We start from the raw sequence: 14,499 nt of genomic DNA, 5'->3' as shown, positions 1-14,499 counted from the left end.
ATTATTTTGTATTGAGTACTATGTGGGGCCATTATTCTGTATTGAGCAATATGTGGGGCACATTATACTGTATGTGCTCTTTGTGGAGCTATTATACTGTATGATGCACTATGTGGGGCCCATTATAATATATCGAAGGCAATTTGGGGCCCTTTGTACTAGATGGAGGGGAATTTTGGGCCCAATGTACTACGTGGAGGACTATATATGGAATTTATGGGGTTTAATAGTACAAAAATTCGTTTGTAAGGGCTGCAAAGTTATGGGATATGCTCTTTTGTGATAGCGCTGAATATTAATTTTTTTGGGAGAGGGGCAAATAGAACTTCTGCTGTGGGGCCCATGATTTCTATGTACTCTCCTGGTGATACTGCCCAGAGCCATGTATCTAATGCTCCAGAGCTATGTATCTGTTGCCCATTACTTTACACCAGTGCTCCTATAGAAGTAGACAGAGCGAGGTCACACATTTCTAAGGGAGTAATAGAGTAATGTGTGACACCACTCTGTCCACTTCTATGCCAGCAGTAGTGTAGTAGATGTCTCTGCTCTGACCACTTCTATGGGAGTAGTAATGTAGTGGATGGAGCCAGGTCACACATTACACCACTGCTGCCATAGAAGTAGACAGAGCGGGGTCTCACATTACACCACTGCTCTCATGGAAGTGGACGGAGTGGGGTCACACATTACATATATTAGATAGTGTATCCAATCCCATCCTGTGTGATACACTCTGCTGAAACTTATATTTAATGCATCATGTGATAAGCTACACTTAGCCATGTATCTAAACCCAATATTTGTTACTCTAACCGTATCTAATTGCAGCATGTGATACACTTTACATATCTAACCCCAGTTTATGATACACCACGCAGCACTAACTAACAAAATCAAGAACAATGATGGGGGTGGTGGAGAGGAAAATGATGGAGGTGGGAGAGAGGACAATGAAGGGATTGGGGAGAGGACAATAATGGGGGTGGGGGAGAGTACAATGATGGGGATGGGGGAGATGACAATGAGGGGGATGTGAAAAAGACAATGATGGGGTGGGGGAGACCACAGTGGTGGATGTGGGAGAGAGGACAATGATGGGGTTAGGGGATAGGACAATGATTGATGTGGGGGAGATGACAATGGGTGGGGAATGGACAATGAGGGGGTGGGAGCAAGGACAATGAGGGATATAAAGGAGAGGACAATGAGGGTGGTGGGGGAGATGACAATCATGTGATGTGGGGAAGAGGACAATGAGGTGAGTGGGGAAGATGACAATTATGGAGGTGGGGAAGAGCACAATGAGGGATGTGAGGGAGAAGACAGTGAGTGATGTGGGGGAGAAGTCATGAGTGATGTGGGGGAGAAGACTGAGTGATGTGGGGGAGAAGACAATGAGTGGGGTGGGGAGATGACAATGAGGAGGGTGGGGGAGAGGACAATAAGGGAGTGGGGAATTGGGATGGGAGTAAGGGGGGCTTATAATGGACTTATGAACAAGGGGAGGACGTTAGATATGGATGTGCAGCACTCCAGAGTCCTGGTCGTTGCATTAACGTCATTCTTCCACCAGGGGGTGTGATGTTACGTCTGAGGGCAATAAAGGAGATCTTCCTGCCAGGTATCACAAACCGCACAACACAATTCACACTCCAGCCCACCAGGGGGAGCTACGCTCCTATTACTAGGGCACTCCTCACAATTAGGTAAAACTGGTGGTCTGGATAGGAAGTTAGGCAGAAGCTGACTGGGCTTCACCCAGGCAGCACCCTGTCAGACAGCCAGAGGGGAAGGAGGAACATCAAAGAGCTGCAGACAGAGAGGTCCCTGACAGGGGTGGGATCCTGTCAGAGGCCTAGACAGAAGGCCATGGAGCTGCGCCTGCCCCACGTGTGGCAGCATCCTAAGAAAGGACACGAAAGAGAACTGTATTGCGGAGGGTGAGAAACGAAGTCATAGCATTAGGAGAGGAATCCAGGAGTTCTACCCTGCAAAAGGCTGCCTCCTTTCTGAGGCGCAAGAATCTGGTAGCCGGAACACCGAGGGAGTAATTGTCTCCATGCCTTGCTCCAGAGACCGGCAGGACAGGTAATTCCACGTTACCTGCCCGACCCATACCCAGGAGGCACGGTGGCAACTTGTGGGGGCCGGGGCGTGATAAGAGTCCCTGTAAAAAGCCTCAGGCCACAAGTCATACGGGTTTGTCCTATCCATTCCATCAGGGGGACAGAGCGAAAGAGAAATAACATCTAGAACACCAACATCAGTTGTGAGGACCTTACCGAGAAGCTCAGCAGGGAGGTACTAGAGGCGCTAGAGGAAGGCTACTGATTTCCACCTGGATAAGGGGACTCTGGATTTGCCTTCAGACGGGCCGGACTCTGCCTATCCTGTGGTCTGTACCCTGGACTGTGGATGCTGAAGCCTTCAGTAAAGGTAAAGAGACTGCAACCTTGTGTCCTCGTTCTTCACTGCACCTCACACCATCCATCATCTACCCTCTGGGAAGCCCTGGGGATACACTTCACCTGTGGGAACCATCTAGCTGCCATTACATCACCCCAGCGGACCCCCAAGCAGCGTCGGTCACCCTGACCGAATACCACAGGTGGCGTCACAAACATTACCCCTTTAAAGACCTTTCCCCCATTTTCCAACGGACGTCCCTAGGGCCACGGACCGGGTCAGCCACCGTGACATCCCCACTGACAACCGAAGGACTCGGTACCGGGTACCCTATTGCCCTACTGGGGGTGCTCCAGATGTAAAATAAATTGGGTGGTGGAGAGGGTGCCAAGTCCTCCCCCATCTCGCAGTTAATTATGATACTATTAATGACTTTACATTTATTGGGGAGGGGGGAAGGTACATAGGACACTTTATAATGAATTGTAATATGGGAGTAGGCGCTATCAGGGACTTGCGATGAATTGGGATGTGGCAGTCGATGATCAGTACCTGATAATGTTTTCTCTCACACCCATATTCAATATGATGCTATCAAGTACTTATAATGAATGGGGGGCTCAGGACAGTGACTAAGGCTATGTGCACACATTCAGGAGTTGCAGGGGAAGATTCTGCTGCATATACTAATGTGTTGGCAGGAAGAAAATTGCGTTAAATACATTCTTTTGCCATGTTTTCGACATGCATTTGTTACATATTTTCCCTCACTCATTAGTATGCTCTGCAAGAATTGATATCATGCAGATTTTAATCTGCTGCAAATCTGCACGGAAAAAATAAGTACCGTGTGTATGAGACTTCAGGGATCTCATTCACTTCGCTTGTACTGTAACACCTTGCATATTTTCCATGTGCACATAGCTTTACAGTTAATTGTGTAGATTCACGGAGACTGAATAATTTATATTATTGGGAGTCAGAGATTATAGTTAATGGGGGACATAGTGCTGCATATCACTTTGTATTTTGATTGGTGCGTTGCTAATAGTATATTAATTGTGGAGTACATACAGTGGGGAAATAAGTATTTAGTCAGCCACCAATTGTGCAAGTTCTCCCACTTAAAAATATGAGAGAGGCCTGTAATTGACATCATAGGTAGACCACAACTATGAGAGTCAAAATGAGAAAACAATTCCAGAAAATCACCTTGTCTTATTTGGCAAGATTTATTTGGCAAATTATGGTGGAAAATAAGTATTTGGTCATTAACATAAGTTCATCTCAATATTTTGTTATATATCCATTGTTGGTAATGGAAAATGTTTTCACAAGGTTGGCACACACTGTTGGTGGTATGTTGGCCCATTTCTCCATGCAGATCTCCTCTAGAGCAGTGATGTTTTGGGCCTGTTGCTGGGCAGCACAGACTTTCAACTCCCTCCAAAGGTTTTCTATGGGGTTGAGATCTGGAGACTGGCTAGGCCACTCCAGGACCTTCATATGCTTCTTACGAAGCCACTCCTTTGTTGCCCTGGTGGTGTGCTTGGGATCATTATCATGCTGAAAGACCCATCCATGTTTCATCTTCAATGCCCTTGCTGATGGAAGGAGGTTTACACGCAAAATCTCACGATACATGGCCCCATTCATTCTTTCAGTCGTCCTAGTCCCTTTGCAGAGAAACAGCCTCAAAGCATGATGGTGTCACCCCCATGCTTCACAGTAGGTATGGTGTTCTTTGGATGCAACTCAGCATTCTTTCTCCTTCAAACATGACGAGTTTTGTTTCTACCAAACAGTACTTCTTTTTGTTTCATCAGACCATATGACATTCTCCCAATACTCTTCTGCATAATCCAAATGCTCTCTAGCAAAATTCAGATGGGCCCAGACATGTACTGGCTTAAGCAGAGGGACACGCCTGGCACTGCAGGATTTGAGTTCCTGGTGGCGTAGTGTTACTGATGGTAGGCTTTGTTACGGTGGTCCCAGCTCTATGCAGGTCATTCGCTAGGTCACCCCGTGTGGTTCTGTAATTTTTGCTCACCGTTCTTGTGATCATTTTGACCCCACGGAGTGAGATCTTGCGTGGAGCCCCAGATCGAGGGAGATTATCAGTGGTCTTGTATGTATTCCATTTTCTTATTATTGCTCCCACAGTTGATTTCATCACACCAAGCTGATTGCCTGCCTATTGCAGATTCAGTCTTCCCAGCCTGGAGCAGGGCTACAATTTTGTTTCTGGTGTGCTTCGACAGCTCTTTGGTCTTCAGAATAGTGGAGTTTGGAGTGTGACTGTTTGAGATTGTGGACAAGTGTCTTTTATACTGATAACAAGTTCAAACAAGTGCCATTACTACAGGTAATGAGTGGAGGACAGAGGAGCCTCTTAAAGAAGAAGTTACAGGTCTGTGAGAGCCAGAAATCTTGCATGTTTTTAGGTGACCAAATACTTATTTTCCACCATAATTTGCAAAATAAATCTTGCCAAATCAAAGAATGTGATTTTCTGGATTTGTTTTCTCATTGTGACTCTCATAGTTGTGGTCTACCTATGATGTCAATTACAGGCCTCTCTCATCTTTTTAAGTGGGAGAACTTGCACAATTGATGGCTGACTAGATACATTTTTTCCCCACTGTATCTGTATTCAGGGGGAGACACATGTATGATACAATGTATGTGACCTTGTTATTTTCAGGGCTGCGATGATCATTGTGACAAGACGAGTCATGGCTGGGAGATGTCGACATGAAGGTCTGACCAGATGGAGAAGAAACAGAAGAAAGTAACTCTAATCAGACGAGATGTCAGCGGTAAGTACCTGGATGTAAATGTTATCATGTATCTGCATTGTGTGATTTGGAGTGATAACATTATCTGTAAAATCCCTTAAGGTACCTTCACACTGAACAACTTAACAACGATATCGCTAGCGATCCGTGACGTTGCAGCGTCCTGGATAGCGATATCGTTGTGTTTGACACGCAGCAGCGATCAGGATCCTGCTGTGACATCGTTGGTCGGAGCTAGAAGGCCAGCACCTTATTTCGTCGCTGGATCTCCCGCAGACATAGTTGAATCGGCGTGTGTGACACGGATTCAGCGGTCTTCACTGGTAACCAGGGTAAACATCGGGTTACTAAGTGCAGGGCCGCGCTTAGTAACCCAATGTTTACCCTGGTTACCAGTGTAAATGTAAAAAAAACCAAACACTACATACTTACATTCCGGTGTCTGTCGGGTCCCCCGGCGTCCGCTTCCCTGCACTGTGTCAGCGCCGGCTGGCCGTAAAGCAGGGCACAGCGGTGACGTCATCGCTCTGCTTTTACGGCCGGCGCTTACAGTGCAGGGAAGCAGAACGCTGGGGGACGCGACAGACATCGGAATGTAAGTATGTAGTGTTTGGTTTTTTTTACATTTACACTGGTAACCAGGGTAAACATCGGGTTACTAAGCGTGGCCCTGCGCTTAGTAACCCGATATTTACCCTGGTTACCCGGGGACTTCGGCATCGTTAGTCACTGGAGAGCTGTCTGTGTGACAGCTCTCCAGCGAACACACAGCGACACTGCAGCGATCAGCATCGTTGTCTAGATCGCTGCAGCGACGCTAAATGTGACGGTACCTCTAGGCCACATTCTCACATTTGTGTGAATTGTCCGTGTGCTGCCAGATCCGGCACACAGACTCGGAGTTTTATAGGTCCATTCACACATCCATGAAAATATTGGACCCTGTCCTTGCGGACTTACTTTCTATGAGATAATGGGAAAGAGACAGAAGGTCGGGGATGAAGCAGCTCTGGTGCTGGTGAGGCGGCAGCTCGAGTGGTGGAGAGGCGGCAGAATGGTTATTGCAGGCTGTCAACACGTTTGTAAAAGTGGGCAGCAGACAGACACTGCACACAGACACCGAAATGTAGCCTTATTATGTATAGCATGCTCACTTATGTATTGTGCCGTACATTAGTATTTAGCGTACTCACTTATTCTGTATAGCACAGTCCCTTAGTATATAGTTTATTCACTTATTATGTATAGCACAGTCCCATAATATATAGTGTGCTCACTTATTATGTATAGCGCCATCCATTAGTATATAGCGTACTCACTTATTATGTATAGCACAGTCCCCTAGGATATAGTGTCCTCACTTATTATGTATAATGGTCTTCACCAACCATAGTGGAGTTTTTAGTGTGACTGTTTGAGGTTGTGGACAGGTGTCTTTTATACTGATAGCAAGTTCAAACAGGTGCCATTACTACAGATAATGAGTGGAGGACAGGGGAGCCTCTTAAAGAAGAAGTTACAGGTCTGTGAGAGCCAGAAATCTTGCATGTTATTAGGTGACCAAATACTTATTTTCCACCATATTTTGCAATATAAATCTTACCAAATCAGACAAGGTGATTTTCTGGATTTGTTTTCTCATTTTGACTCTCATAGTTGTGGTCTACCTATGATGTCAATTACAGGACTCTCTCATCTTTTAAAGTGGGAGAACTTGCACAATTGGTCACTGACTAAATACTTTTTTTCCCCACTGTATATCTGTAGCTTTGTCGCCATTAAAAGGAGGGGGGCCCAGACACGTTTCTTGCACAGGGGCCCCAAGCTGTCAGTGCACGACCCTGACTCAGAATATAGTTTGTGAAACAGGTTTTGCAACAAAAATGGATCCTACTGCACAGAAGCACTACAGGTTGTACAGGTGGATGGTGGTAATGTAATCCTTGTAGGACTACGAGCTAATATGTATATACTGTACATATGTAGTATAAAATGAAGATGTTCTTCTCATCGTGTAGTAGTCATTTGAGAATCTGGAACCTGCAGTATTAGCGATGCCGAATTCAGTGCTGATGATAGTGACATGAATGAGCTTTATGGAAGCGTATTCAGTGTCCAACACCAAGGAAGAAACTGCTTGACACTGTCTGTGGACTAAAATATATAACTATCACGTTAATACTCTCAGAATGCTGTACAATAATCCAAATAATAGTAATAATCACACTGACAGTCTCTCCTAGCTCCTCTTCCAATGCTACCTGGGTCTCTCATCAGTCTCTGTAATTCCTACTTTAACATGTGATCGCTACCGCCAATTATTGGCCTATGAATGTTGGTCCTTATGAGATGAAAGAAGTCTTCATATTTCCTTTATGATGTACAGGAGCTGTATTAGTATGTTGGATCTTTATGATGTTGCATCTTCTTCTCATTCAGGTCCCTACAATATCGGATCCGCTCAGTGGAGATATTCTATATAAGAGTATTCTCCTGAGTGAACCTACAAGGATGGATAGGGACAGGGACAAGATGGCGGCGAGGATATTACACCTCACCCTAGAGATCCTCTTCCGGCTTACTGGAGAGGTGAGAGATTCTGATGACGTCACATTACATCATTCTTATCTATGGCAATAACAGATTTACAGAACTGGAGAGGTGAGGACTCTGGAAATGCCTGTAGTGAGGTTTATTAATGTGTCTCTCCATAACCAGGATTACACAGTAGTGAGGAAGTGCTCTAGTGAGCGCTGTCAGGACCCTGTGTCTGAGGGGCGGGGGAGTCCCCTGATCCCAATCCTGGGGCCTCCACCTAACGCCCTGATGCGTGAGGACATCAATAACCAGAAGATCCTAGAACTCGCCTACAAGATGGTGGAGCTGTTGACTAGAGAGGTGACACTGCTGGGAATGCTGGGACATTATACAGTAACGCTATGAAGGGATTGGGGAGATGATGATATCATTGTATGTGTCAGGTTCCTATAAGGTGTCGGGACATCACTGTGTATTTCTCCATGGAGGAGTGGGAGTATCTAAAAGGAAACAAAGATCAGTACAAGGACTTCATGATGGAGGTTCCCCAGCCCCTCAAATCCCCAGGTAATAGACAGGAATAAATACACATGGCCTATAATTATCTGTACATGAAGAATTAATTCAGTCTCTGTATGTGATTCCTCCAGTTTTATCTAGTGAGAAGACAACATCAGAGAGATGTCCCCATCCTCTTCTTCCACAGAATGGTTCAGAAAAAAAACCCAATGTTCCTCAGGATCATCAGGTAGATGGAGAGAAGGTGTCATGAAATCTTTCTATGATGTGTAAAAGCTGTGAAGGTCTTTGTGTTCAGTCTCGTATTACCATATTTACCAATATTATACACCGCATTGACAATTTATTAGAGACACCGGCCCTTATATGATTGACATATCCGTGTATGAAAATGATCGTAGAATACAGTATATAATAAAAAGATCTGTTTACACGGTGAATCCACATTAAAATAGGAAACGTGTGCAATCTGAACAACATTGATTGAGGCATGGTCATCTGTACTAGGGTTATGGCCAGTATTTAAGTATTATAATTTTTAAGTGCAAATGTGTCTATAGTATACTGGGATTGTTGTGTTTGAGGAATAATATCCAATCAAATGGGAACCTTTGGATGTAAAAAACTAATTGAAGAAGAAATCAAGAATTATTCTGAGGAACATGTGGTTCTCACGCTTTTATAAATTGCAGCTGAATACAGAAGTGGTGACCAACTAATATGTCTGAATGCATCTGTAGTTCCTTAGCACAGGTAGCCTAATGCAGCAGATGGGCAGTTTCACTAATGTTGCTGTCTAAGTTGTGCAGAATGTTAAAACTTTTTAGCCTAAAAGTGCTAAAAAATTGTATCATTAAGTAGTAGAAAATATTCTAATCAGATGAATCCAAATTTATGTTGCAACATGCTGATGAGAGGGTTAGAATTTGGTACCAGCAGCATAGACCAATGTACCCTCCATGTCACATTCTGCATAATATAATATCTTTAGATGGATGTGTTGGACACTAGGGATTACGTAATCATGGTGCCAAGCAAGTTCATCACTTCCTGGCAGCTGTTTACCCTTTGATAGGAGGACCATGCACCATGCCACAAGGGTTGTATATTCACAGATTGCTTCCAGAAACATGAAAGCAATTTTTTCTTGCTTCCTCTGTTCTTCACAGCCCTCAGATTTTAATCCTATAAAGCATCTCTGGGAAGAATGGGCTGTTCTGCGTATGTCAGTACCTCCATCTAATTTATGGCAACTTCCAGAAGCTATCCTGTCAGCATGGGCCAATATTCCTGCAGAACAATTTCATCACTTACTGGGATGTATGATGTGAGAAACTACTGAGATTCTGAAGACCAAAGGAGGTCCAACATTTTATGATATGGGTGTCTCAAAGTGGCCGGTCAGTGTATGCTGTATACTTGGTGGAGATGACAGGATAAAGCTGATCATAGACATTAGATGTTGTCTGGATCTTCTCACAATTTTTTGTTTATGGAGACTGCGGGTTAGACTTAGGAGCCGGCAAGTTGGATTTATACTGGAGACCTACAGATATGTGATAACTACTGCTGTTGTGTCATTTTTGGATTTTCGTGTTAATAATCTTTTCTGTTCTTAGAAATTATTTTAAACAACTTCTCCATCGGTTGGTGACTTTGACAATATTTGTTTCAGGGTAAAGATCTGCCCCATATTAACACTACAGAGACATATGTGAGGGACAATGAGCGGTGTAAGGAGAAGATTCCTACAGATACAGGTGAGCCCCAGTCTGAGGAGAACTTTCAAATGTCAGCTGCAGCATTTGTCAGACATGATATAAACCCCCCAGGTCCCAATATTATGCCCTGTTCCTTATTCTGAGCACCAAGCATACATGTGAAAATCCCGAGTGATAAAGTTGCAGTGGGAATTACATTACCAGGGAGAGATGGGGGACATGGGATTGACCATTGCAGTGCATTATGTAGTGAGGTGTGTAGATCAGCGTTCTGCCACTGCTCTCTGCCTGACACATGACAGTCCTTGTCTTGCAGTGGATCGCAGTCTGTATTGTGGCTTCCGAACAGGCAGAGATTGGGAGTTGGAGAGGGCGGGAAGGCAGAGCTCAAATAGACGGACTGTAAACGCTTGGCAGAGGCTGATCACGCCCCTTGAGCTCAGACTGTATGGATGGAAATGTTATCTGGGCTGGCTGGTACTAATAGTCAGAAGCAGACCAGTCCCCCCCGATCTGTGACATAACATTGCAGAAGTAAAGGGGAGCAACTAGGAGCACTGTCACACTGAATTGCAGGTACTATCAGGGTAACAAACAGCACTATTCGTTTTTTGGGTTATGGTTTATGAAGGTATAGCACTTAGACTACGATTTTTTTTATCTCCCTGAAGTACCCTTTTAAAAAGAATTATGTACACTGCTAAAAGTGCCCTATTTTATGGACTGTCCTGGAATTTCTAGATAGTTGTCAACCTCGTATTCACTTCTTTTCAGTATAAACATCGATAAAATATATTGAGATATTTTATACTAGGTCAACCTCTACAAAGTATAAAAGATAAATCAACTAAAGTCCTGAAAAATTAAAGGGGGCACTTCAAATAACTATACAACCAAATCCCATTTAGTTCATTCCAGGGACAAAGAAGAGATCCCACAAAAAATATATATATAAAATCAATATTTTTATTAAGTCACATGTGACAATATATAAAAACCACAATAAAAAGCAAAATACCGTCTCGAGGACGCCAGGTATACATAAAGAAAAAATTCCCCACACAAAGTATTCACATATAAAGAAAGTCCCAAACGTTTATAAGTCCCAGAAAACATGCACTATCAGTAGCCTAAAAAGCCTGTGTTATAATTAACATACAGGCCAATATCTGCAAATGCTACCTCTCTATATTGAAGAGTACAGTAAGGCCTAGAGCATGATGGACTATAACATAACGTGTTAGATTCTAGACTTTAAATTTTTTTAAGCAGTGGTATTTACCTATAGCGTGGATGGTCCTGGCGTCCCCTCACCCCGACGTGCGTTTCGCCGCCAGCTTCTTCCGGAAGTGCATGTTTTCTGGGACTTATAAACGTTTGGGACTTTCTTTATATGTGAATACTTTGTGTGGGGAATTTTTTCTTTATGTATACCTGGCGTCCTCGAGACGGTATTTTGCTTTTTATTGTGGTTTTTATATATTGTCACATGTGACTTAATAAAAATATTGATTTTATATATATATTTTTTGTGGGATCTCTTCTTTGTCCCTGGAATGAACTAAATGGGATTTGGTTGTAAAGTATAAAAGATGTGTAAAACCATGTCCAGACCTTGCACCATACCTACACCAGAGCATGATAATTTCTTAAATCTAGAATTGCTACTATGTCACAGACATTCATTTCTAGACAGGAGCACTGACATTACTAGTCAGCTAACCGGGTTTAACTTGCCAATGTAAGCACCCACATATCTATTTTCTCTCCCCTGATGAATCACCTGAACAGGAGAAGAAATGCGTGGGGAGGCTACACGGTTCATATGGCTCATCTTAAATAGGTCTACACTTGGATACTGCCCTTGTTAGGGTGGGAGCAAAGCAGGGGTACAACAAACGACAAGTAATACAGGGAATATTCCACTCCTACATTTCCCCCCTTTTCCTTCCATCCATGCCCCTCAGGGTTGGACAGATCTGAGAAGGGAATGAACAAGAACGTGTATGGGTGAGATCCAACAATTTTTTTTAAATAAAGCACTGTTAATCATGAGCACTTGCACTTTGGAAAAAATGTATGTGTGTATGTCCGAGGTATATGATGGCTGATGTTTTTAATATACCTATTAAAGGTTAAGTTTTATAAGGACACTTCTGACTACTGATTATTGTCTAATTAGTACTTGGAGTTTATCACAATTTTTAAGTATTTTTGTTAGCCTCCCACTTTTTGAGGATTGAGGTTCTCAATGATCTGGGGAGATTCCTGTCCATGGACCCAATTTTCAATGTTTTGTTAACTGAACCACTTAGTTATCACTTTTGCCTTGTGGCAACGTCTCCATCACCAAATTTCTCCTGGATCAAGTAGTTGCTCTTGGAGGATGTTCAGGTCCTATTCTATATTCATTGCAGTGTTCTTAGTTAAAATTGAGACTGAGCCCCGATATGGATGAAAAGTCCCCACAAGTGAATGGTCTCAGGATGCTTTAATGTTAGCATGACACAAGACTCATGGTAGATCTCACCTTTTCTTCTCCTGACAATCATTCATTCAGATGTCCCAAAGAGTCTGAATGGGGTTAATAGATATAATCCAATGTCTTTTGCACACCTAGATGTCAGCCAACCTGGAGAAATGTAATTAGAATTGTAGCTGTTTATTTTGATTCTGTTGAATGAAGAACTTTCCAGGAGTGATATCAAAAAAGAATATTGGAAAAGGTTGAACTCACCAGTAAGTGATGAACTGAGTTTCAGTAGTGGTCAATAGGCTCAAAGGAAAAAGATAAAGCATCTGTTTTAATATTTTATCTGTAAGAACCTGCAAAGTACTTTTCTGTCCAACCATGAGCAGATTTTTGGGGCAGGATCAGACCATTGGTGCAATCAGTTCAGCCATACAGGTGCCCGGTAGGTAATGTAGTCCATTTCCATCTCCAAAACAAGTGGAATTGTGCATTTTGATGAGCTATTGGAATGCAAAGGGCCCATATACTGTTCTTGCACAGGTACCCTCTTCTGTCTCTGTCCAACACTGGTGGTTGGCACTTATTGGTGATGAGTCCTCTTCAATAGGTTTTTCTGCTTATCTCAAGCTAGTTTGATATCACGCAGTTCTCGGTCACAGTTTTTTAAATTCCTCTATGTAAAGGACTCATTTTGGAGGAGACCCTGAGTTTGTATTTTCTTTGTACGGTAATTCTTTTTTGTGATAGAATATTTCAATACTGGTTCCAAGTACAGATGCTTAGAGGGATCAGACACTGGAAAACTGAGGACAATGAGAGTCTGTTTTATCTTTAGAAAAGCTGTTTTACCTTAAGAATTCCAGTTCTTTCAACTATAAAACTGGAAACAAATGGGTTAACCTGCGCTGCCATCAAAGGATGATGAGAAGACAGGAATCCAATTATGCGGTTTATTGGTCTACATTTTTCAAAGTTTCAAACTTCTTCATCATGACAAACGGTCCTGATTTAATCAGCTATCAAGTACCTCTAACAGCTGCGAGTGGATCGGAGCCTGCGGCTGGTGTTAATAGCAAATCGTGGTTTTAACCAACAAATATAGTAGCACTCTGTAGCGCTATAGGATGCAAACATGAAATATATGGAATTTGAATTGCATTACTGCACTAGAAAATGTGAAAAATTGAGAATACTTAGTGCATAAATTGGCCAATTCATGTGTACCCGGCAGCCACAATAAGGCGATTCTCGTTGCTAGGAACCTATCTAATGTGAATCCTCTCCTAGACTGAAGTCTACATTTATTTGGGAAGGTAGGATCCTGCTGTAATTGAGAACGCCTGAGGCTGAGGGGTGGAGTGCTCAGTCAGAGAGCCAATGTATACAAATATCAAAAGACTGACCGTCACTTGCAAACAGAAATCAGGTTTGAACAGTTGCCTACTATTACTATATCTACTACTACTACCTTTCCACTTACTAAGTAAGCACCTGTCACCTGCAAATTCACATTAAATAGGATTCAAGCAACGAGAATCGCCTTCTCATGACTGCTGGGTACACATGAATTGGCCAATTTATGCGCTAAGTATTCTCAATTTTTCATATTTTCTAGTGCAGTAATGCAATTCAAATTTCATATATTTCATGTTTTCATGCAATAGCGCTACAAAGTGCTACTTTATTTGCTGGTTACATATGGAGATGGCTACTCTTAGTAAGGATCTGTTCACACTTGATTTCTGTTTGGAAGTGACGGTCAGTCTTTTGAGATCTCGATTTTAGCTATACATAATTAACAAATTCCTGAATGGCAAATAGACCCTAACTAACGATTCTGAGATTAATAAAATATAACTTTTAATAATTAAATGATAGTGATAATAATCAGAAAAATGTGCTCATTAAAATTACAGCGCCAACAATAGTTATTGTTGTTCTAGCTTAATGTATTGATCATACAGTCTAGACTTACTACCTCCTCATGCAGTGTGGCTGTTGACTGCTGGTGGCTATTAATGCAAGGATCAATATTGGA

At 42.7% G+C, this 14,499-nt stretch overlaps 1 protein-coding gene across 1 annotated transcript in view; it reads left to right on the top strand.

Annotated features, from left to right (window-relative positions):
* The first annotated feature begins 2,147 nt into the window (after positions 1 to 2,147).
* Positions 2,148 to 14,499, top strand: part of LOC143767328 (uncharacterized) — a 56,265-nt gene continuing 43,913 nt past the window's right edge. Inside the window, exons 1-7 of the mRNA XM_077255570.1 lie at positions 2,148 to 2,439; positions 5,117 to 5,231; positions 7,650 to 7,799; positions 7,929 to 8,108; positions 8,192 to 8,315; positions 8,399 to 8,496; positions 9,943 to 10,027. Of these exons, the coding sequence (XP_077111685.1) occupies positions 5,223 to 5,231; positions 7,650 to 7,799; positions 7,929 to 8,108; positions 8,192 to 8,315; positions 8,399 to 8,496; positions 9,943 to 10,027 (646 nt within the window). The 5' untranslated portion in view covers positions 2,148 to 2,439; positions 5,117 to 5,222. The remainder of the gene's footprint in view (positions 2,440 to 5,116; positions 5,232 to 7,649; positions 7,800 to 7,928; positions 8,109 to 8,191; positions 8,316 to 8,398; positions 8,497 to 9,942; positions 10,028 to 14,499) is intronic.

This window comes from Ranitomeya variabilis, chromosome 4 (assembly GCF_051348905.1).
Source record: "Ranitomeya variabilis isolate aRanVar5 chromosome 4, aRanVar5.hap1, whole genome shotgun sequence".
Taxonomy (NCBI): Eukaryota; Metazoa; Chordata; class Amphibia; order Anura; family Dendrobatidae; genus Ranitomeya; species Ranitomeya variabilis.
This window is presented reverse-complemented; position numbering and strand designations above follow the sequence as displayed.